Genomic DNA, 24,433 nt, shown 5'->3' on the forward strand with positions numbered 1-24,433 from the left:
ACAGTCTTGTTCTTATAAATGAAATAATGAGTTTGCTGGGGACCCCCTGGAATGCCCTCAGGGACCCCTGGTGGTCCCCGGACCCCACGTTGAGAACCACTGCTCTATTACTCAAGCATGCACATTTTTATACAAAATTCAAGTTCTAATTCAACTTCTTGTATAGTGAGTATGAAAAGACAAACAGCTCATAAAAGCACCCAAAGATCGCATATATGCATTTCAACATTTTTTTTTTATTATAAATAATCCATTTGACTATACTTCAATTGTTCTTGCTAGCAAACTGAACAACTTTAAAGCCACAATGCTAGGGCAATGAAACCATTTTTTGAAGCATGGCCTCATATCAGACAGAACTGAAGCATATGGTCCTCTACAATGAATTTTAAGAACACGGCAAATGGTTGATGGTTTCCAGTACCATAAATCCATGTAAATATTTTGACAAGAAAATAAAGATATAATAATCAAAATTCTTCACACTTCCTCTTGAAAAATACTGTAGATTAAGTGCTCTTATTCGTATAAGTTAGAAAAAAACTGGGACTTTAAAGGAGATTTGTCATACTTTCATGATTACATAATTACCCATATTTTTATAATTAGATTTCAGCATTATTCATCCACTATTCTTTACCCTTTTTTTTTTTCCTAAGTGTCTTTTTCACAGTAGGCGCTGGGCACCATGTGCAGCAATCAAAACAGAAGGCTGCATTGCTTTCGGTGATAAGATGTGGTCCTGAGGCAAACATGTAAACTTCATGATAACAATGGCAGTAAGAAAAAGCTAGCATACTAACCACATTACAGTTCAGGATAAGCCATGAAGTAATGGCCCAAAAAACATGATTATGTCCTTTGGAAGATGCTGTAGAGAACTGAATGACACGAAAAAACAACAAATAACCAGATAAAAAAAAAAAATTGCACCAAAGATAACTGAATGTACCCTCAGACTCTTTGCTCTATTTAGTTTGCTGTCTTTGATGCTTGGTCTCTCGCTTTAGCGCTTGCACATCCACACTCGCACCACACCGCACGCATACTCCAATGTTGTCTGCACTCAAGCAGAACTGAGGTAACCTTGCAATGGAGAGTCAAGAAGGGCCGGAATGTCAGGAGGAAGTTCTGTTGTACCCCACCCCTATGTGTTTCTCCAGCCACAGCTCCGCTAACTGCATCGCCGAAGCGTACGTACTCGCTTTCGACCCAAGGCACATTTTGTGTTGCTTGTGCTCGAGGCTCGCGTCGCAGTGAACGGGGTGATAAATGTGGACGATTCCCGGTTCCTGACTGCGGAACACTTTTAAGCCGGAGTTTATAACTTTTGTGAACAAGTCTACGTCTTCCAGTCCCCAGCCTTGGATCGAGGTGTCAAAGCCGCCGGCTTTTAACAGATCACTCTTGAAAACGCAGGTGATGCCGAAGCCGTAGTCTCGCCAGAAGCCGCTTTTCTTGGTGAACACGAATTTGCTTTCGTCCGGGGTGTTCCCGGCGTAGACTATTTTGGGGTCGTACTGACTGAAGACGACGGGGAAATAGACCTGTCTTCCTTGGACGGCGTTGTCTCTGCAGCGTTGCAAGGCGTCTCCGTTGAAGACGAGATCGACATCGCAGAAGAAGAGCAGCGTGTCGTTATCGAGCTGCGAGGAGCCCAGCTCCAGAGCCAGCCCTCGTGAGAAGTCGCCCGTCATGGGGATGACCGACAGGTTGGCTTTGGGATACTTCTTGTGGTAGTCTTTGATTAATTCTAAGTGTTTCTCCCTGTCCTGATTGCTGTCATTGTCCACCAGAATGATGGCCAGCTTAACGTTCTGATTGGGGATCAAACACGTCTTCTCAAAGTTCTCCATGAAGCGGACAAAGATGTCATATCGACCCGTCAGAGGGACCAGGATGTGGACCTTCCTCTGGCTTCGCTCCCGCATCTCCCTGGTTGATTCGGAGAACTGGAAGGGTGAAAAGAACTTCAGAGAGTTGGACAGGAAAGACAGAGACTGGGATTCAGAATTGATAGCATCCATGAGCTCAGCCACATCCAATTCTTCAGATTCAGTAAAGAAGGGCCGGCTGAAGGACTGTTGAAGGTAGGCGTGCCGCCTCACAGGCACTGTTACTTTTCGTCCCTTATGTTTCTTGTACAGGAGCAGCAAGTCCAGGATGTACTCTGCACCATGCATGGGATCAACCCTGCGGTAGCCATACTGAATCTCTTTAAAGTCAATGAGACGGCCACGAGCTTTGGAATTCTCATTAATCATCTCCATGACCTGGAGTATTGTGTCCTCTAGGGCAGTCCGAAGCAAGTTGCCAAGGCCTTGCCGGGGCATCTGGTTCTCACCAGTAGAATAGAGATGGCGGCTTGTGAGGAAATCCCACTCAATTACATCATTCCTCTCATTGGGCTGGTAACGCATGTAGGTAGGCGGCGCTCCCAGCTGTTGGTCCTGCCACTGCACTTCCGTATCGCTAAGGCGACTCATGGTCAGGCCTTCACGGTGGAGCAGGATGGTGCGGTACCGAAGCCTGGAGATCTCGCGGCTCAGCATGTAGCTGTGGAGCCGGTACTGGTAGGCGGGCTTTTTGTTGGGGTGGAGCGTGATGGTGTTGTGGATCTTGCTGCTGTGCAGCTCTTCGATGAAGCCTTTCTTGTTGTGTTCGTAGTTCTCGTAGAACAGCTGCTGCATCTGTGGAAAGAGTGACAACACCACGATTAGAGCGTAGAATTTGATATGTTCGGTTCCGTTCAGTTGAAAGCTCTGATCTCCCCAAGGTAAAAAATAGTCTGGAATAACTGCTGCATATTATTTCAATCAAAATGCAATATAAGGAATACACTGTCAAATCAATAGCCCAGGACACACAGCCTAGGTCGTCCTTCTCCTCTTTTAATCATCGCTGACGTCTGCAAGGATATTGCCCACTGATCCTATTTTCACCAATAGTAACAACACTCTCAGCTCTTTAATCCTATGATCAATATAGATTTATTAAGCTCTTAATCAATAATAATCTGACAATTACATATTTATTGTAGAACTCGATTATATGTTGCTGTAGAACTCAATTATTTGTCGGTGGCAAACATTTTGAAAAGTTGCAATATGTGTGCAGTATCACTTGAGCTGTGATTCAGTGGGTATATTAGAAGACACATTTCATTATAACAGATCCAGCATGTTTGTGCTCATTAAATGAAGATTTACTTTTCCTGCTTTCTAGCACTTGGTTTAAAAATTGTTACCATAGTCAAACTATCGCACCACTGTGTTATGAAGTAATAAATAGTCTTATTAGGAATGAATACAACTTTACTATTCTGAATTTTTGGAGTCAGTCTGTGACCTTGACTGTGTTGATTTTATTCTTGGATGTATGATAATATTTTACTGTGGTTGAGGTGAGGTATAAGACAATTTCCTATCCTCAGCTAGAAATTTCTATTCTATTCTAGCCATCAATGATTTGGCAAAAAAAAAAAAAAATCTTTCTCTACATTTTCTTAGAGTGAAAATGGCCATCATATACCACAGTGAGCTTACATAAAAACAGTGCCCTGAATAGCTTGGCTTACTATTTCTGGGAAATACTTCTTTTTTGGTAACTGCACTTACATTGTGAAGTAGTATGATCAGACAGAGCTATACAGACACAGTTTGGCAGACATGGAGTGGGTGCCTACAGAAACATTTGTACAAAAAGTCTTTCCACTGCAAATAACACAACATCAAATCTCCCGAAGCAGCTGAAGATTACACAGCATCACAACGGCTGCCAAACTCATGGGAAAGATCTCAAATTGGACTTTAAAAGACAAGCAGGAGGAAACAGCAGTTATAGGCTACAGAGAAAAAGTGCTCAAGTGTGCAAATGGATGCAGATGTACAAATACCTCCTCACAAGTTTAGGTAATTAAATTGTTCCCTCTGACTGACAGTCTGTTTGCTCGCCTGCTGTGCTGCTGTTAGTGTCCCTGATCGTTTACAGGAGAGATAATTGAATTTTCCTGATTTGTGAAAATGGGAAAAGATGCAGCCTGCAATTTTAGAGGTTTAATGAAAAGAAACATAATGAAGTGTGACAAATTACTGCTCTCAGGGGGTAACAAGCAAAGTTAATATTATTACCTCTGCCAAGGAGGTTATGTTTTCGGTGCCGTTTGTTTGTTTGTCTGTTTGTTTGTCTGTCAGCAGGATTACGGAAAAACTACTGGGCCGATTTTCATGAAACTTGGTGGAAGGGTGTAGCATGGGCCAAGGAAGAACCCATTCAATTTTGGAGCGGATCCGGATCCGACTCACGAACAAGCAATAATAGCACGAACCTTGGCGGAGGTCTGCGCTCTCCAAGTGTCCTTCTAGTTACCTCTGCCAAGGAGGTTATGTTTTCGGTGCCGTTTGTGTGTTTGTTTGTCTGTTTGTCTGTTAGCTTGGCGAACCTTGGCGGAGGTCTGCCCCTCTAGTTTCAAAAGTAACAAAAGGGCACTTGGAGAGCGCAGACCTCCGCCAAGGTTCGTGCTATTATTGCTTGTTCGTGAGTCGGATCCGCTCCAAAATTTAATGGGTTCTTCCTTGGCCCACAAAGTTTCATGAAAATCGGGCCAGTAGTTTTTCCGTAATCCTGCTAACAGACAAACAAACAGACAAACAAACAAACAAACGGCACCGACAACATACCCCCTTGGCGGAGGTAATGAGTGATGAGTAGGGGAGAGCGGGGTAAGATGAGCCAGTGGGTAAGTTGGGCCACCCCGTGTATCCTAGCAATAATAAACAATATGTCATGTGACCAGGCATTTAGGAAGAGATTTCCATTTCAACATGGCTGCGATGGAACCAGCCATATAGGTCAAGTACATTTATATTTTTTTGCAAATCAACAGAGTGAGAATAGACATTTCTTAGGTTCCCCACCCCAGTCACCAGAATTAATTTCCTATAGAGAGAAGGAAACTAAGCTAATGTGTGGACGCTCAACAAGCTTGTCAGCTGAGAAAAGTTTTGCGGTCATTGGCTGTCAACAGCCAATCATATTTCAGTGCTTCCTTGTTTCCCTAGTGATTTTGTTTCATGAACAATAGTTCCACCTGTCAAGTGCTAAAAGGATGACAAGATGATTCCAGCCATTCAAAGCTACCCACTTCTCTACAGCTTTCATTTGAAAGACATAAAGGCAATGCCAGGACAGCAAAAAATACATGATCTGCCTGTTCAAAATTGTGTGCCTGCAGACCACGACATAGATGCAATCGAAACCTCTCACACCAACCTACAGTCAGTCAGAACAGTGACCCATCAACCAAGATGCTCAGTGTGAACACATGCTAAGTCTAATTGGTATCTACCTTGAGATTCAGTTCTTCTTTTATGGCATTTGGAAGGACAACAGTGGACCGAAATGGGCATTTTCAACCTTCAGTGGTCTCACTGCAAACTTTTAAAAGGTGAGAATTTCAGCTCTTCCCTGTTGAAGTGGTTGCTGCATTTCTTTCCAAGTCTTCAAACAGAGATTCCCACTGCTGAATGCTGAGTCTCAAAGTACTACATCAAATAGGCACCCTACTGTGAGGGGACAGAGAAGACACAGAGGCATATATAGCAGTGCCTGCTGCTACCCTCACCTATCTTTTCTCTAAATTGCACTGCATGGTGCTACGTCTCCACCTACAGTGAAGAAATTGGGGTGACACAGCAATTTATATGCCACTAATTTACATTTATCACTAATCTCACATTAAGGACACAATAATATGCAATAAATAAAGCTATGGAAACTGATATTATAGTCAACTGTATGGTGTACAGACTTGATATCCTTACAGTATCGTTACTAGGGCTGCAACTAACGATTATTTTCATTGTCGATTAATCTGTCGATTATTTTCTCGATTAATCGATTAGTTGTTTGGTCTATAAAATGTCAGAAAATGGTGCAAAATGTGGATCAGTGTTTCCCAAAGCCCAAGATGACGTCCTCAAATGTCTTGTTTTGTCCACAATCCAAAGATATTCAGTTTACTGTCATAGAGGAGGAAAGAAACCAGAAAATATTCACATTGAAGAAGCTGGAATCAGAGAATTTTGACTTATTTTTCTTTAAAAATTACTCAAACCGATTAATTGATTATCAAAATAGTTGGCGATTAATTTAATAGTTGACAACTAATCGATTAATCGTTGCAGCTCTAATCGTTACTAGTAATTGGTAGCAGTGTGTTTTTTAAGACGACCAAGAAACACACAGAAAAGGGTTTTAGGGACAAAAACTAAACTGTTAAACGTCACAGCAGCTAAGATAGCGCGGTAAACTGTTTTTACTCGGTGGGTTCCGGTTCTTTAAGATCATTTTAACAGCTGAAGAGAATCAGCTCGTCTCCCTGTTAGCTAGCGGGCTAAGCTAACGGCTTAGCCTGTTAGCATGTAGGAGCAGAGCTGTTCAATAACACTTTACAATAAGGGTCACTAAGTTAAGGGTTAGTTAATGCTTAATAAGAGCTTAATTAACAGTTAACTAATGTGTAATTTACTAATGGTGTTCATGTTAACTAAAGTATTAATTTATACATTATTTAACAGTTTATAAAGATGACTATTAAATAATGTATAAATGAATACCTTAGTTAACATGAACACCATTAGTAAATGATTACCAGACACATTAACTGTTAATTAAGGGTTATTTAATGCTTATTAAGCATTAACTAACCCTTAATTAATGTACCTTTATTGTAAAGTGCTACCGATCTTATTTTTTTATGGAATTTTATCTCTAAAAAATGTTGCTGACATGTTTCCTTCACTGTCAGCAAAACATCAGTTCCTCACAATGTTGGAAATCCCATAATAATATTTCACAGTTTGACCACTGAGGAAGCCTTCCTTTGAACTCTGACCAAAATGAGGATTCTGAAAATGTAGCTTAACAGTGTAAATAGTCTTTTTGGAGATAACCATGTATTTGCATCACTGGGGCATTATTCAAAACATGTTGCACAGGCACAAAACTAATCCATATTTAAAACTGATACACCAGCAATGTTTTATCCAAGGTTGAAGAGCGGGTGTAGGTAAATAATCAATATTGTGTTCAGCGAGGACACAGGCTGCAAGGGAATTCACCTAAGCTAAATGCATTTAAACATGATTGATGTCCTCAAAGCTTAGCATACAATATGTGGCAAAAACACACTGGCCGACTTGCAATTAATTAATTTCCTCTTGTAACTCCTGACTGAAACTTCCTAGCTTCCTACATTTTAAATTCAGCCCCGTTTTTGTCGGTGGATCACAAAACCAAACACTACGTGCCTCTCTGTCTGAGTTCCTATCCTCTATGGTGTTGGCCCACAACAGTATTATTATTGCAGGTGGTGTCAACATTCATACTGGTTATTCCTGTATGAATGAAGTATGTGTCTAGTTCAACTCGCAACAGTTGCCTCACCTTTTATTTTAGTTTCAACCTTGGCTTCAAAATGATTATTTTGAAGGCAAACATAGCTTAGCTTTCCCAAATCAAAGATGTGTTAACCTGATTTATCCAAGTCCACACTGGATGTTATTGCTCTCGAAAAATCTTCCTGGACATCCACAGCCTGAAAATGTTAAAGAGCAGAATGTATGTGAAAAGTGACTAAGCATCATGTTTGTTGTTTTCTGAAGAAAATCAAAGATTAACTTATTTTTTTTGTTTATTAGCATGGCTATTGGTTTTCATTCAGTACCATTTATTGCCTTGTGAATCTTTCTTTTTTGGAGGGGGAGGGGGGCATTTTCGCCTTTTTTTATTAGTTCAAAGTAGAGAGACAGGAAAGATTGATGTCCTGTTTGTGTTGTTCATCTACAGATTTATGGTATGGACTTTTTAAATCACTTTTTTCTCCAATGTCCTTGGAGGAACTTGGATGTGGTAGGAGACAGTACTGTACTCCATTCCCCGAGATAGTTCCACCTCCTCCTCAAAGAGGTTATGGAGGCCGTATAGTAGGGCTGGGCGATATGGTTGAAATCAATATCACGATAATCATAAGGATTTTTCTCGATATCAATATATATCACGATATGGTTCATGTATGCAAAATCACGTTAAATAATCAAATGAATGTTCATCTCATTGAACTGAATGGTAATGTTAGGTGTGATGTCAAACAAAACTGAAATATTCAAATAAAATTCCTATCATACCTCATTTTATGAGAGTTTTTAAGTAAAATTTGCTTGTCATCATCAATTCAGACAGCAGAAATGTGTGTCACGATATCAAAATATCTTCATATCATCACGATATGATTCCACTGAAAGACGATAAACGATAATATTGAATTATCGCCCAGCCCTACTGTATAGGCCCTCGCTTTATCTCCATTCTGAATAGCTCCCTGTTGGTAACACTTCACTTGACATTGGTCTATGTATTACCATATAGAAATTATGATGATAATATGATAAACAACATGTGCGATAGGCCCTTTTCACATCGTCATGGTAACAGCTAGACCGGTGCATTACAACTTCCTGTGGCAAGTTTCAGACAAACCGATCCAACAAAAGCAACAAAATTGTAAAGGTTACCAGCACTAGATACATAATGTAACAATTTAACAATTTGGGGGAGGTTGTGGAGCAATTTAGTGAAGGCCATAATGCTACAATGCAGAGGCATTGAGAAACAGAATGTGAAAAGGGCCTGTTCTTGCCAGTGACAAACATTGATGTGCTGGAACCCTGAAAAAAAGAAGCTGAAATCCATTTTCACCCAGCTTCATCATGACAGGTTGTGACTGGTCGTCTGGAGCTCTACATCATAGTGCCCGCCCACACAGGATATATAAAACACAGCTGCCTGACACATCGTTCAGCTCCTGAGCAAGTGCCAGTGAGGCCATAAGTAAGAACTCCTATTCTCTATTCATAAGCGTCAGCCTTTAACCTTATTCCAAACTCATGTCCTCACTCTGTGTTGCTGTATTGCAGACATCCAAACCTCACTGATCAGACAGGCCGGCTGCAGTGTGACAACTGCAAGTCCGTAGAGCAGAAGCATGTTTCATCATTAGGGATGTGACTAATGGCAAATGCAACTGCACCAAAAAAAAAAATCAATGCAAAGTTGGTTACTTAAACTATGCACTGCTGCACTTCTTTTAAAATGTTGTATTTTACTTGATTTTATGCATTCTATGCACTCTATTTTTTTTTACTTTATTTTTATTATTATTATTATTCAGTGGGTTTTATTTGCCATCTTATTTTACATTAATTATGGCATTCTATCCCTGTTTTTCTGCTCATTCTATGTCTTTTTTCATGTGAAGATGCATTCTATGTATTATATTCTCATCTTTATCTTATTTTTACTATTATCAAGTTTCATGTGAAGCACTTGTGCATGTTGTAAAGCACTTTGAGCTGCATTTCTTGTATGAAAGGTGCTATACAAATAAAGTTTATTATTATTATTATTTATACATATGAATATAGTAATCCAAACAATGCTGTGCAGTGTTAAATCTAATGGGCTGAAATCTAATACGGGCGTATGGTGTTGCCCATGAGGCAGCAGTACACATGCAGTATCTTCCACAGAACTGTCTTGTAGCAATGCCCAAGAAGCAGCCACAGCCCTGCCAATAAAATCCCCTGGAGGCTTCTGCCCAGCAGAGAAATAGGCCAACAAGATAATTTCCACAATCCAGTGAGATAATCTGTTTTTAGGCAAGGATTTGTCAGTTGTTTGAACCCCACAGCAAATTAACAATTGAGTGGAACAGCGTACAACATGTGTATGGCCCACATAGACAGAGTTCCCAAACTGGGCACAAGTATTAAATCTCTTTTCCTCCAAAAGAGGACAGAATTTAAAGTACTGTTAGATGCTTTAGCTTGCCAGTGGGACCTGGGCTTGGTGAAAGAGCAGAATCTGTTTGACACTAGCAGAGCATTTCAATGTTTCCATCTGTGGAGAGAATCATCACCCCTGACACTTGACTTCTGTTTTTGAATGTTAAGATGGGCATGTCAAATCAGGTTCATGGAGTGCTGCCCAAGTTTTCCTTAAGGTTTTGCCGCACATCACTTTTATCCTTTACAGAAAGGCTTGGCTGGTTGAATAGAAAAGAAAAGACATGCCACACACCATCCGTGTGCATGCTTGCAGCGCCTTGACAACGTCTAGCTCTTGAGCTCCCAAAGCTATTGATGGCTTCAGAGTGATGTTCTCCCCTCCTTTGGTTTACATAAACCGAGGGTTACATAAACATGTCTCAGACTATACGCGTTTCACATTGTTTACTGAGTGCGCTCCGAAACAAGTGGATTTTTGGATAAGCACATCAAATAAGTAACTAATTAATTTCACAGCAGAGCAGCACGAATGCTAGTCCTGGAGGCCTCCAAAGGAATGGCATCAGACTTTTAAATAATCATTTTATATTCAACAAGCTACTGTGGGACTTGGAATAAGACCAAATATTGAAAATGCAACTGATGAAGAGTCAGTAGGACACATCAGCATGATGTCAAATCAAGAACTTACTTCCGGGTGGATAAGTGTTAGGCATCGGCACTATAAAGCATGTGTCCACAAACTACTATTTTAAAATGCTTGTAAATTCAATTTTGGCCACTGACTTATACAAATTAGCCTTAACCTTCTGTTTTTATTTCATGTTATATAGTCAACCAGTGACACAAAGTAGGCTATATATGTTTAATGGCAGTGTGATTCAGCGAGCAGAAGTTCATATTCAAGTTCAAATTTAAGTCTTGATCTCGGTCCGTGTATCTCAGAGAAATCAATAATGTGATAAAAGTAATAATCCACCCCCTCTATATGCACTGGCAGACATATCAAGTCAGCATGCCTATGGATATTGTTCTTCCCATGCATGTACCTCTGTCTCAGTGGCATCTTGTTGGGAGGCCTCATCATAATATTTTGCCTCACAGTCTGAAGCTATTAACATGCTGAGGAAGCACATCAACTCTCAGCATCACAGGATTCTCCTGTGATGCTGCTTATTCTCCATAAACCCCTATTTACTTGGATCAACAACAACTGGGGGACTATCTGCTCTGATAATTACATTACATTTCGTAATTTAGCAGGCACTTTTGTCCAAACAGACTTACAGTTTTGTCAACAGTAGTCAAACCAACTCTATATCACAGTCTTCATCAGCTAAGACTTTAATAGGAACAAGTAGCATTTGTAGAATCAGAGTGTTTTTTTTAAATTAAGTATGGGGAAGTAGATTGTTACCTTTGCCAAGGAGGTTATGTTTTCGGTGCCGTTTGTTTGTTTGTTTGTTTGTCTGTTAGCAGGATTACGGAAAAACTACTTGCCCAATTTTCATGAAGTTTCGTAGAAGGGTGTAGCATGGGCCAAGGAAGAACCCATTCAATTTTGGAGCGGATCCGGATCCGACTCACGAACAAGCAATAATAGCACGAACCTTGGCGGAGGTCTGCGCTCTCCGAGTGCCCTTCTAGTTACTTGTTAATTCAAGTGGAGTCCAGGTGTAACCTGAAGAGATGTGTCTTCAGTGTTCGGCGAAAGATGGGTAATGATTCAGCCGTTCTGACAGATGGAGGGGCGAGGCGACCTGCAAGGGTGGAGGAGCGGAGCGAACTAGCCGGAGTTTGGAACCTGACCAGTGATTATAGATAGGGAGGGGCAGTCTGATGTCCTGTAGGCGAGTACCAGTGTCTTAAATTTGATGCAAGCAGGGGCCAGTTGCATAAAGATTGACCTAGTCTTAGACTTAAATGTGACCTTAAGTCAAACTTGCTATAGACACTTATTTTACCCGTTCCTACAACTTCTTGATTGTTGTAGATCTCTAATGTGTTGTTTCTGTCTCGTTCTCTTCTTCAGGTCTTTCCAAAAAACAGAGATTTTCCATCTTTTATGAAACAGCTTCAGTATTTAAACTTCCCACTCACATTTAGGCCAACTCGTTGCCATAACAACAAAGTTCTTAACTCAAGATTAACCAGGGGGAAGGTGGCTATCTTACCTCAAAATAAGTCAGTGGTAATATTTAAGTAACAGACAGTCTTAATTAGCCTAGTCCAACCTGAGAATCTAAGACCAGTCTAAGGCTTAGACTAGTCTTAAACTAGCTTTATGCAACTGGCCCCAGAGATGGAAGGCTGGTGCAGTGACCGAAAGAGGTGAGTGATGTGAGAAGATTTTGGTTGGTTGAACACCAGACGTGCATTCTGAATGCGCTGTAAAGGTCTGATGGCAGAGGGTCGCCTGGCCAGAAGAACGTTGTAGTAGTCCAGGCGGGAGATGACAAGTGCCTGGACCAGGAGTTGTGCCGCTTCCCTCTTAAGGAATGGGCGAATTTTGTGGATGTTATAGAGGAAGAGCCTACAGGAGCGGCCTGTCGCTGCAATGTTGTCCAGGATCACCCCGAGGTTCTTGGCAGTCTGAGAGGGCAACACAGTGGTGTGTGAGGACAGTCTTTTCCTGGGAGAAAGAGTAGCTCTGTCTTGTCAAGTTTGAGCTTTAGGTGGTGCACAGACATCCAAGCACTGATGTCTTTAAGATAAGAGGAGATGCACCCATCATTTTGTGTATCTGAGAGGGGGAAGGAGAGGTAGAGTTGAGTGTCGTCAGCGTAACAGTGATAGGAGAAGCCATGAGAGGACATCACATGGCCGAGGGATTTAGTGTACAGAGAGAACAGCAGGGGCCCCAGGACTAAGCCCTGAGGGACACCGGTGTTAAGAGTGCATGGTCTGGACAGAGATCCTCTGCATGAGACCTGGTACGAGCGGTTGGCCAAATAGGATGTGAACTAGGAGTGTGCAGATCCTGTAAATGCCAAGTTCAGATAGGATGGAGAGAAGGATTTGGTGGTCAAGGGATGAAGCCTTGGCAGTGAGGAGAGCCTCCGTGACCGCAAGGAGAGCATTCTCAGTAGAGTGAGAAGCCTTGAAACCGGATTGGGAAGCGGTTCCAGGAGGACACAGCGGAGGTGAAGTCGGAGAGGAGAAGGTGGTAGGCAGCGAGAGTAAAGTCTCCGTTCCTCTCGGCTTCCTGAAGCTCTGTTCTAGGAGTTCGCAGAGCTTCAGACCAGCCAAGGAGTGGGTGGAGAGGATCGAGCCGGTCTAGTGGAGTCTAGATGAAAGCGAGGTAGGTGAGAGAGTCTTTAGGTTGCGCCGGGTGGTGACGGTGTGACTGGAAGCTGAATGGGAGGGGGAGGACGAGATGGGAAGGGAGAAGGATATAAAATGACGGTCAGATACAGGAAGAGGGGTACCGGTAAGGTTGGAGGTGCAGCAGGATCTGGTGAAGGAAAGGTCAAGCAAGTTCCCTGCCTTGTGAGTCGGAGGAGATTGAGAAAGAATAAGGTCAAAAGATGAGAAAAAGTTAAGGAAGGCCAGAGATAATCCCATCTTTTGTCTACACTTCAAGCAGCTGCTTCAAACCAGTCTAGTGACTCACACATCAAATGTGCCTTCATTACCATCCCTTTATCTTTATAGGGAGAGGGAAATAAAGATTAACCTTATGCCCCAAGGGTTCATGTGTTCTCACTCCACCTCAGGTCATAATTACTTAATCATAGTTCTCATTTACATATTTAACTCGATACGCATGTCATTTTCCCAGTTTCACGCGGTTATTAATAAGCAGAAGCTACTATCCTCAGGAATTAATCACGCTAAGCCTCCTCAAGGACCAGCATGAAGACATCACAGCCGATAGCAAGCTGTGCACAGAGTATGAGGCAATGAGTACATGTTCCAGTTACATTCAAGTAATGTTTTTTCCTCTTTGAAATTCTCTCCTCCAGACAGCAGCGCTTCCTTTGTCCATCATGTAGGAATTAAGAGAACATTTCTTTCAAATGAAGCATAGATGACTGCTGCCTGCCCTCCATCAAAGACCAGCATGATGCTAAGACTGGGCCACATACCTGCTTACACCAAAGGATACCAAAGGGGCGAGAGAGGCTCTAACATTTTCGACAAAAAGCGGGAATGTCTTACTTTGGGGTAACTTGATACTTTGTATTCTTTTCTTTTAAAGATGCATTTTCCAATTTCAGTTTAACACTTCCTGTGTGCTTAGAGGATTTCCCGCCATTGGCTGTTCCCAACCGCATGAGCTCATAAGGGCAAAACCAGGAAGTCTCATCCAATGCGGAAGTGTGGATTTTCTTTAGTTCAGCCCAAACACATTATTTATATTGAACATTCGGCAATATTTTTGAATGAAAACATCACATGGTGGATCTTTAACAAAGTCTGGCCACCTTGACCTTTGGGAAGTTTTGCCAGATCTCATTCAAGGCTAATGTTATTTTAAAGGAATAGTTCACCCAAAAATGAAATTTCTGTCATCATCTACTCACCCTCATGCCAGTTGAAACACAGTTGAAGTTTGTCCATATAACACACAGGGAGGTTGCAGCACAACTCCATAGCAGCCTTCTCCAAAACAACTGAAGTCAGTGGGGACCAGTTCTTCAGAGTTCCAAAAAGACCTACAGTATATTTACACCATCATTTAGTGCAAATCTTAACTACAGCTGATTGATTTGCAGCAAATAACGGTGTATAGGTCTTTCTATTCACAGTGTGATTGTTTGGCTGTTTTTGTTTTGGAACTCTAAAGAACAGGTCCCCATTGACTTCAGTTGTTTTGGAGAAGGCTGCTACCAAGTTGTGCTGGCAACCTCCCTGTGTGTTATATGGACTAACAAATCTCACCTGTGTTTCATTTGGCATGAGGGTGAGTAGATGATGACAGAGTTTTCATTTTTGGGTGAACTATTTCCTTTAATGCCTCCTCCTGTCTCCTCTCTGACCATCCTGTTTAAGAATAGCCGTGTAATTACATTCCAGTGGTATCGCCAAACTGTTCCAAGCACACACTTCAAACAAAATTGCATAAAGAGCTCTCGCTTTCTTAGGAGCTTTTGCAGATCTCTCATCCACTTTTATGGTTGGCTTCCCTCCAGATAGATTTTCTTTGTTAACATTTCTTAACTTGGTATTGGTACGTTTCCTCAAAACGCAATCCCAAATCTGTTAGATGTTTTTTGCTTTGATGGCGAGCATGGGCAATAATCTGAAGGTCTTTGGCCTGGTAAGTGTATAAACATACAGCATAGATCAGAGACAGACAGTGGTGTAAAGTCCCTGACATCTCTTTTCTGATAATTACTGTGGCCATGGGCATTCAAAAAAGCACTCTGCCAATATGGCCACTCCCACTTCTTCTTCACAAGCGTCTTCGCAAGCTCCCCGGCTAAATGATTAAACGTCTACAAACGCTTTCATCTTTCAATATGAATTCCCCACTTGTGTAAGTTATTGCACTGCTGATGTGTAGGGGCTCATTTGAAAACTCCCCCGCTATTCTTACCCCCCACTTCTTTTATGTTATCTTCTATCAGTTTAGCTTATGGAAACTGTCATTCTTTCTGCTGGTTTGTGTGTGTTCTGGCAATGGTGTTGTGGACGGCAAATGAAAACAGACAGCATATTAACTTCTCAAGTCTTCACACATCGATAGCAGCAGTTTTATGCTTAACAATAAAATGTTAGAGTTTAAAATGGAAGATACAGTAAATAAAACAATCAATACTTTGAGATAACTGTCTAAAATGTGTGTTCGGATGAATGAATTTAGAAGCGTATACCTTTTCACTGTAGCTATTTTAAGACAAGTGGAAGGTTATCTTAAAGTTAAGAAAAAATCAAGAAAAAGAAAAAACAGAATATGATAAATAGCACTAGGCCTAATAACATAATTACAAAAATGATCTGATATTAAAGTCTTCATTTAGACCTCTTGGTGCAAGGGTCCCAAGTGTATAGATCCAAAATAGTTCTCTCTTAAGTAGAAGAGAGTCAATGTCTCCCCCTCTGCAGGACAGGACATTTAACAGTCTCTGTAACGATGAATCTGAGAGTAGAAACGTTATGCTGGGCCTTAGTAAAATGAACAGCAACTGGACTTCATGTGTTATTATTACGGATGGCACCCCTGTGTTCAATAATTCCAATTTTAAGGGATCTAGCTGTCTTGCCAACGCATGCAAGACCACGAGGACATTTGAGCATATACTGTATATTACATTTTTGGTATTACAAGGTATTGTTCCTTTGATGTGGAAAGATTTGAGTGAGGATGATGAAAAGTCTGAGTTTTATATGTAAAATGACATTGTTGACAATTTCCACATCTGTAATTGCCAGGTGGGATCTCAGTGAGAGTGTGCGGGGGGTGGGGGGGTGGGGGCGGTCTGTCTCATGTGATGTTCTGTTATGTTCTTATGTCAATGCATGTTACAGATATGAAGGAGTGTGTGTCTTTCCATTGGTCCAAAAATAATATTTGACAAACCCGTGTGGTGTTGAGGGGAACTTAAATTGTGTTTTAAAAGGTTATAATCGCATGATTCTCATATTTCTATGTAAACCACTGTCTGTAAACAGGTCTGATCTAATATGGCAAACAACAATAACTACTTTTTGTGTGTTAATTGTGCTTATTAGAGAACAGTAAATGTAATGTCTTCCATAGAAAAAGATGCCATATGGAGTTTATTGTAGTTCTAAGTTTGATTGTATTAGAAATTGTATTATAAATTGTCTACTTCCTGGTGTGGAAGTCCTTATCTCTGAAAGTCCAAAGACATGCAAGTCAGGCAAATTAAAGGCTCTAACTTGCCTATAGGTATGAGTGTGTTTGTGTGTAGTATGTATATTATGTAGTACATGATGTATATGTAGTATATATATGATGTAGTATATGATGTATGACAGTGATTCTCAACCTTTTTCATATCAAGGACCCCAAAAGTAGTCCACATTAGAACCACGGACCCCCATTTGATGAGATTTTGTCTCTCAAACCCAAATCTGAGAATATTTTTATTGTTAGATATGATTTTATCCAGAATCCCATGACTGTCTGTATTGTAGGTAGAGAGATAACAGAGAAACTATGATCAAAACAGTCATTCTTTTACATTCTCTAATTGTGTTCACTTCTTGTAAATGGAATAATGGTGAAGTTTAACAATTCATCATTTTGCTGGGGGACCCCCTGGAACCCCCTCAAGGACCCCTGGTGCTCCCCGGACCCCACGTTGAGAACCACTGATGTATGATATATAGTGATGTAGTATGGTATATGACATGTATATAATAGTATGTTAAACCCTTTGGGACATGCTTGTGATGAGGGGCTATATAAATGTACAAATATATGCTGAACAAAAATATAAATGCAACATCCAACAGTTTCAAATATTTTACTTACAATAGTTGTAGTTCATATCAAAAAAATCACGAGCTTGAGAGAAATCCTTGGCAAAAAGAAATGAGATGTAAACTAATGTATATTTTAGTTAATGAAACATGCATTTATGTTTTTGTTCAGCATAGAAACGTGACTTGAAAGCTCAGAATTGCTTTCATTATCGATTTAACACCAATTTTAACACCGACTTCCCATCGAGCCGTGAATGGAAAGCTCCAATCTTGTGATCTAGCCTAAGACTAATTTACCCATTTAGTACTGTTCCATCATATGCTGGAGCACTCTGCGGAGGATTAGGTTGCATTTACAAGTCGGGTTTTCTAACACCATCTGGTGTGCCAGGACGTTTTATGTGAGCGTGGCTCGGGCCGTGATGACTGAGGAGGGGAGGTATGCTGAGAGGATGATTTTTTTTCCAAACAGAGCTCACATTCATTCGGTTGCTTGGCATCCGCCGAGCCGGTTACTGTAAATGCCAGGCAAGCACTTTTAAATTCACACCGACTGTAGAGAGAGAGAGAGAGAGAGAGAGAGAGAGAGAGAGAGGGAATAAAAGCATCACAGCTGTATAATGAGGGTCTCTGTTGTGACCAGACTGAGGCCTAAAACAGAGTAAGAAGCTTTCGTTTTAGGGGTTATAGCTGCAGGACTGGTGACAGTTAATGAGTTTATGTTCATCCAATGTACCAATGTTTTTTTTTTTTTTTCATATTTGTGTGTATATTCTTCTTTATCTTTCTTGTCTTATGAAAACTCTAAGCCATATCACATGAGTGTCTACTCTTAGTCTGTTAATGATAGTGTTTGTGTATACTTGCCTGTATTATGAATGAGTATTCTTGGTGTGTGTGTGTGTATATGTGTGATTCTTTATACTTGTGTAATAGATGGGTGTTATGGGATGCATTGTTGTCAAGTACTATGCTGAACTATGTCTCCGCTTTTCACTATGTCTAAACTTATTTATAGATACGTTCAAATTGTGTATTTTACATTGCTGTAATTTTTTTTTTGTAATATGCTGCCTGCAGAATGCCACTTTTCAAGCCCCTGGAGGGTTTTTAGGCAATTCTCCTTCACATTCACTTGCAAATTATATATCTTGTATCCTTCTCTTTTCAGTTTTTATATGTGTGAATAAAGAAACGAAACGAAACGAAAGCGTGGACTGTGGTCTGGTAGGCGTTAGTGGTTTTACACTATAAAAAAAACCCCTGAAGTTTGCAGAGTTTGGGACATCTGACTGAATGCTGAGGGAAACTCTGTCACTCTGATCAAAGACTTTGCTCTTATCTTTACTAAAATGTTCTTATTCTTTCATTTTCTTAGAATACTTATTGCTTACTTGCTTCTTAGACTTTAGAGTTAGACTTTTGATACATTTAAATACCTTGAGTTATTCGGTAACACTTTACAATAAGGATACATTAATTAAGCATTAACTAACCCTTAATTAACAGTTAACTAATGTGTAATTTCCTAATGGTGTTCATGTTAAGTAAGGTATTAATTTATACATTATTTAATAGTTTATAAAGATTTATAAGACTATTAAATAATGTATAAATTAATACCTTAATTAACATGAACACCATTAGTAAACTACACATATCTTGGCATTATTGAATTATTATTCATATCTTGGCATTATTAATTCATGATAGTGATTACTTTTCATTATTTATTTTTGCATTTTTTATGATTTACCTTTTTATACTTTTATATTTTCTTGATTTCTGGTATTTCAACATAGAGTCAATGACTTTTTAGGTTTCTTTATTTTTGATAGGATACAGATTTGGCTTGTTATGTTATGAATGTTTTTCTTCTTGTGACTAGCTACTGACTGATAAAGATTTCATTTGATTATCACTGCAGTGATCGTTCAACATATTGATGACTTTAAACAATTTATTGACTTTTTATATATTGATGATTATAATGAATTTTTGACTTTTATTAAAAATTGTAAAATTTTGCAATTGCTCAATCTGAGGAAAAAACATGAACACGCCAAATTCATTTTGAGATACTTGCTCGAAATGAACGATTCAGCAAAAAAAAAAAAAAAAAAAAGAAGAAGTCTGCCCAGCACTAGTTATGGTTATAAAGACCTGCCACTTTGTTTCTAAACACAAACTGAGTGTTCACACATTGCTATGAGTAAAATTATACTATTAGCATTCGTGTAAAGCTTTCCACTCAACAAACCTTCTGTCTTTAACCAAAATCGACAGCGGTTTGCAGTTGGTATATATATTTGGAAGATATTTGGAAGAGCACAACCAATTCTGATGCTGAAACAGAATGGGTATAAATATAACTCTTGAAAAACAGATAGCTGGAAAGCTTCTTCGCTTCTGGTACTATACACAGTAGAGGTTGAGTGCTCTTCTAGTCATGAGAAAAAAAGAGACCCAAGGCACTCCAAAATATTTTTTAAAAGCCTTTATTGTACACACGGCTTTTCATAATGAATAGCCAAAAAGAAGAAAGGCTTTCTAACCTGTTTTTGAATGTCTTGCATGTCTTGTTCCTCAGGATATAAAAAAATGTGCAATTAAGGCAGCGGTTAGCCCAAAACAAAAAAATAGCTAGTGTTGAATAGCTAGAAGTATTAAAGGAATAGTTCACCCAAAAATGAAAATTGTGTCATCATCCCCCCCCCCCTGTGCCAAATGTTGTACAATGTATTTTGTCTTTTTCTACTTTTCTACTACTATATGGACAAACTTCACCTGTGTTTTCATTTTTGGGTGAACTATTCCTTTAATACATTTACCAGAATATTGGAATCATGATAAAGTAATTCAATTCGATTCAATTTTGTATGATTTCTTCTTGAATTGCAGTCACGTCACCACATACGCATAGAAAGAAAGATCCAATTAGTGCTTGTACCTTTTCGAGTCAAAAACCCCCATGCTGAGCTGACTCTGCAAAAGCGAGTGCTCCAATCAAACTTCGAGACAGCTCCTGTGTTACCTTAAACATTATCATCCGGTGTTAATTGTGTGAATTGATCGGACGAACCGATAAATCAGTCGACCTCTAACGCCCAGCCCGACACAGAGGTGGACTTCTGGTTTGTGCTCAGTTCTTATTTTAAGTAAAGGGGAAATGTTTGCGGCTTTGTGATGAAAGCGGGTTCAGTTCGCCGGTGCACACGCCCGCACGTGGCAGAAGTGTCGGGCCGCTTTGGGTTATGAATGCGCTCTCAGTGTGAACTCGGGCTTTAATAACAGACTGGCTGTGTGCCTCGCTTACTCTGATCTATTTCCTCCAAAAATCCCTAGCCCGGCGGAGGGGAGACAAACAGATTTTCTCTCTCTCGCTCTCTCTCCCCGAGCAAATATTCATGTGGACAACTCCTAATGAATTAGTGAGGAGGTAGAAATGTAGGCAGTGGTGGAAAGTAACTAAGTGCATTTACTCAAGTACTGTACTTAAGTACAATGTTGAGATACTTGTACTTTACTTGAGTATTTCCATTTGATGCTACTTTATACTTCCACTCCACTACATTTCAGAGGGAAATATTGTACTTTCTACTCCACTACATTTATTTGACAGCTTTAGTTACTTTTCAGATGGAGATTTGACACAATGGATAATATAACAAGCTTTTAAAATACAACACATTGTTAAAGATGAAACCAGTGGTTTCCAACCTTTTTGGCTTTTGACGTCTTCCAAAAAGCAGTGTGTAGTCGGGTCACATTTCAGATGTCTATGAGTTGTTAACAGCTCCACCAAATAGTGATTTTTCCCTCTAAACCTCACATGGTTTCATTTCAATAAATGTTCAAATGATCCAATATTTCAGCAAAAATCAAAGATTAGAGAAAAAGTCCAAAAACTGAAAACAGATTTGTGGATCAGAACTTTGTTTTTTCTTCTTTCCTCTCCCATTAATCATCTCACGACCCCTCAGATTTATCTGGTGACCCTTTGGAAGGGCCCGACCCCTAGGTTGGGAACCACTGGACTAAACTAGCTAACTGTATAGTTCAAACTAGCTCCACCTCCAGCAGCTACAACAGTAACATGCTGCTTACACACTGATGCTTCAGTATTAATAATCTAATGATGTCATATATAATAAAATATCAGTCAGAGGGACCAAACCACTACTTTTACTTTAATACTTTAACTACATGCTTGCTGCTAATACTTATGTACTTTTACTTAAGTAGGATTTTCCATGCAGGACTTTTACTTGTAATGGAGTATTTTTACATTGCTGTATTGGTACTTTTACTTAAGTAAAGGATCAGAGTACTTCTTCCACCACTGAATGTAGGAAGGGTCTTGGAGAGGGTGTTAGTATAAGATACTACAGTACAATACTACAATAATACTGAGTAAATACATAATTAAAATCTTCTGGAAAAGCTCCCTTATGTATTATTCATTTACAAGGATATAATAACACAGTGCAAGTACAAGCACCCTTGTAAGTTAGTACAGGTGGTAACACTTGGGCATCAGTTTATATATAAGCTTCTATTCATGAATTTACAGACCTTAAGTCTACAATCTGCTGTGGTGCAAAATACTCAATGATGTTTGCTGTATTAGTGTATTCTACCTGGCTATTTAAGGGTAATACACACATACTGTACATACCACTTACTCATTCCATCATTCAACAGTCAAATGAGACCAAATCTCCCTTACTAGTATGAATTAGGCTCTTTAAGAGAAAGTTTGAAACAAGTTTTCTTTTGTTTGGAGAGTTATTTTTGCATCTCATGCTCCAGCAATTATCCACACAAGGCAAAAAAAACATAATGTAGTGAGCTGAGACAGAATACCATAGACCATATATACTGTACATATATAGTACATCAAATCGTCTTGGTGTCATAATAACAAAACACTTCCAGAGAGATAATGATGCTGTATCTGCTTCTTTGTTGTACACTTTCAACATCTTGCTCATTTCTCCAAAGTTGCCTCCCCCAGCCTTAATCAAAGCATTGACAATTTACAAAAGATCCTCCATAGTCCTAACAGCTGCTTGATTAGCAAGTTCCTTAAGTTTCAAGTCTGCCTTACATCTGTGGGATGTGGTGAGAAATGGGTACACTGAGAGAACAAAGACGACTTTGTCAAGTCCTTGAGGATGCTTTACAATAAATGTTACTAGTCCGCCTGCCTGCAAGGGGTCATTGGACTTCTAACAGCAGATACACATGAGACATCTATAACACAAACACACTGTCTGATCTAGGTTCCCGAAGTCTGTTTGTCTCTCTCTCAAACGCACATATATTTTCTAATACCAGAAAGCCTTTGTGAAGACTCCTGAAGGAAGTTATGCATAATGAATGTGAGAACGCTTGCCCTCCCATTTCCCCGAGCAACAATCCACCTCAGGCAAGGTAGACCAGCGGAAAACAACCTGCTTAGGCCATCATCATACATGCTAACTGCTGTAGAGTCTGCTTCTGTTCCCTGGAAAAGCAGTGAGATGTTTCTCATAATTGGAGTATGAACTTACCAGGTTATATTTTGGTATACCTTTCATATTGTAATTATTCCGCACATATTTCTTCTTTGTCTCAATAAGTGCTACTATTGTTATTTTTGCACACCCTCATAATGCTGTACTTTTCCTTTTCCCACTCATACATGAGTTGAAATTGTCAGTTGCATATGTATATATAAGCCCCATTTTCTATGTTCTTCTCTTTATTCCATTCAGGGGTGGAAAGAGTCCAAAAAAAATCTACTCAAGTAGAAGTACTGTTACTTTGATGACATTTTACTTAAGTAGAAGTAAAATTACTGGTGTAAAAATCTACTTGAGTAAAAGTAAAAAGTAGCTCATTTAAAATGTACTCAGAGTAAAAGTTACTTAGTTAAGTTTTTTTTTTTTTGGGGGGGGGGGGTTATATCATCTCTCCCATGCAATAAAAAAGTACAAAAACATATAAATCTCAAACTAGGCTCTTTTTTTATTAAAGAACACCTTTGCAAAATAAAGTGCATAAAATGCATTTAAAATGTAGCAAAGTACATTACTTCAAACAAAATACACTTAAGTAAAAGTAAAATTACTGATTTTAAAAATTACTCAAAAAAGTACAAGTACACAAAAAAGCTACTCAATTACAGTACCGAGAACAATTGTAATTCGTTACTTTCCGCCTCTGATTCCATTTCTATGTTTATAGTCTATTTTTCCTTGCTGTATTTTATTACTATTTGGTGTAAAAAACTGCTTTACCCACGGGGATCATTAAAGTGTCATCTTATCTAATCTTATTTTACAACGCCTCCAGAAGGCTCAACAGTAAGTTGCGAACCACCCACTTCTCCAAGCACTAATTAGGCCTACACCTCTCCTACACTATACTTACAGTGTCCCTAAATGTAGGTTTATATTTAACCTGCAACATCTCAGCCATCAATTTCCAGCCTCACAATCTCAACAAAAACAGGCTTCAGAAGTGCAAGGGTGTGGACAATGTTGTGACTTGACACCTGTTTTACTAAATTAGATGACAATAGATGACACACAGAGCTGATTTTGCATACATAATTGTAACTATGACTACCTCAAAGTTAGATAATTCCCTAACAGCAACGGGGACAGATTTGTGTTTTTGTTTTTAACACAATCAACAAAAAGACATTCACATTCTGACATTGGGAGAGCTGATAAAATAATTACCAAGAGGTTACAACTCACCACACTTCAACCAAATTTCAGTCAGGAGTAGAAATTCCATTCTCTGAAAGGGCAATCCAAGTTATAGTCCTTGAATTGACTCTATAAATCGCACAGAAAGGACTAGAGTGTTTACCAGTCAGTGTGGTCTAGTGGAGATGAATAGCTGACCTTGGGATTAAAACAGAAGGCTGTGAAGTGTGCAGACCTCAATCACTTGCTGAGAACAGTCTGAATATTTATTTGTTTATTTAGTTGTTTATTTATTTGCTCCGCTCGTGGTAATGCACAGCTCCAGAATCAAAACACAACTCAATTTACACATTCCATTACCGAAAAGGAGCAGGGAGAAGAAAATCTTATTTTGCCTGCTCCTTACTCAAACAATAGAAATAGATGGTCTGTCAATTACAGTTACTTAACAACCAATACTTACAGTAACATGAGAAATAAAAAAGAATC

At 39.5% G+C, this 24,433-nt stretch overlaps 1 protein-coding gene across 1 annotated transcript; it reads right to left on the bottom strand.

Annotated features, from left to right (window-relative positions):
• Positions 1–252: 252 nt before the first annotated feature.
• LOC139638962 (chondroitin sulfate synthase 3-like) lies at positions 253–14,377 on the bottom strand. Its single transcript, XM_071513005.1, has 5 exons — positions 14,372–14,377; positions 12,982–13,131; positions 12,530–12,718; positions 12,222–12,437; positions 253–2,690 (listed from the first exon to the last, which is right to left on the bottom strand). Exons 1-5 carry the CDS (start codon positions 14,375–14,377, stop codon positions 1,119–1,121), a joined length of 2,133 nt encoding a protein of 710 aa, XP_071369106.1. The 3' UTR covers positions 253–1,118.
• Positions 14,378–24,433: the final 10,056 nt, after the last annotated feature.

This window comes from Centroberyx affinis, unplaced genomic scaffold (genome assembly GCF_046629955.1).
Source record: "Centroberyx affinis isolate AG114_WGS23_722 - 3 ecotype Tasmania unplaced genomic scaffold, CSIRO-AGI_Caff_v1 ptg006702l_1, whole genome shotgun sequence".
NCBI lineage: Eukaryota > Metazoa > Chordata > Actinopteri > Beryciformes > Berycidae > Centroberyx > Centroberyx affinis.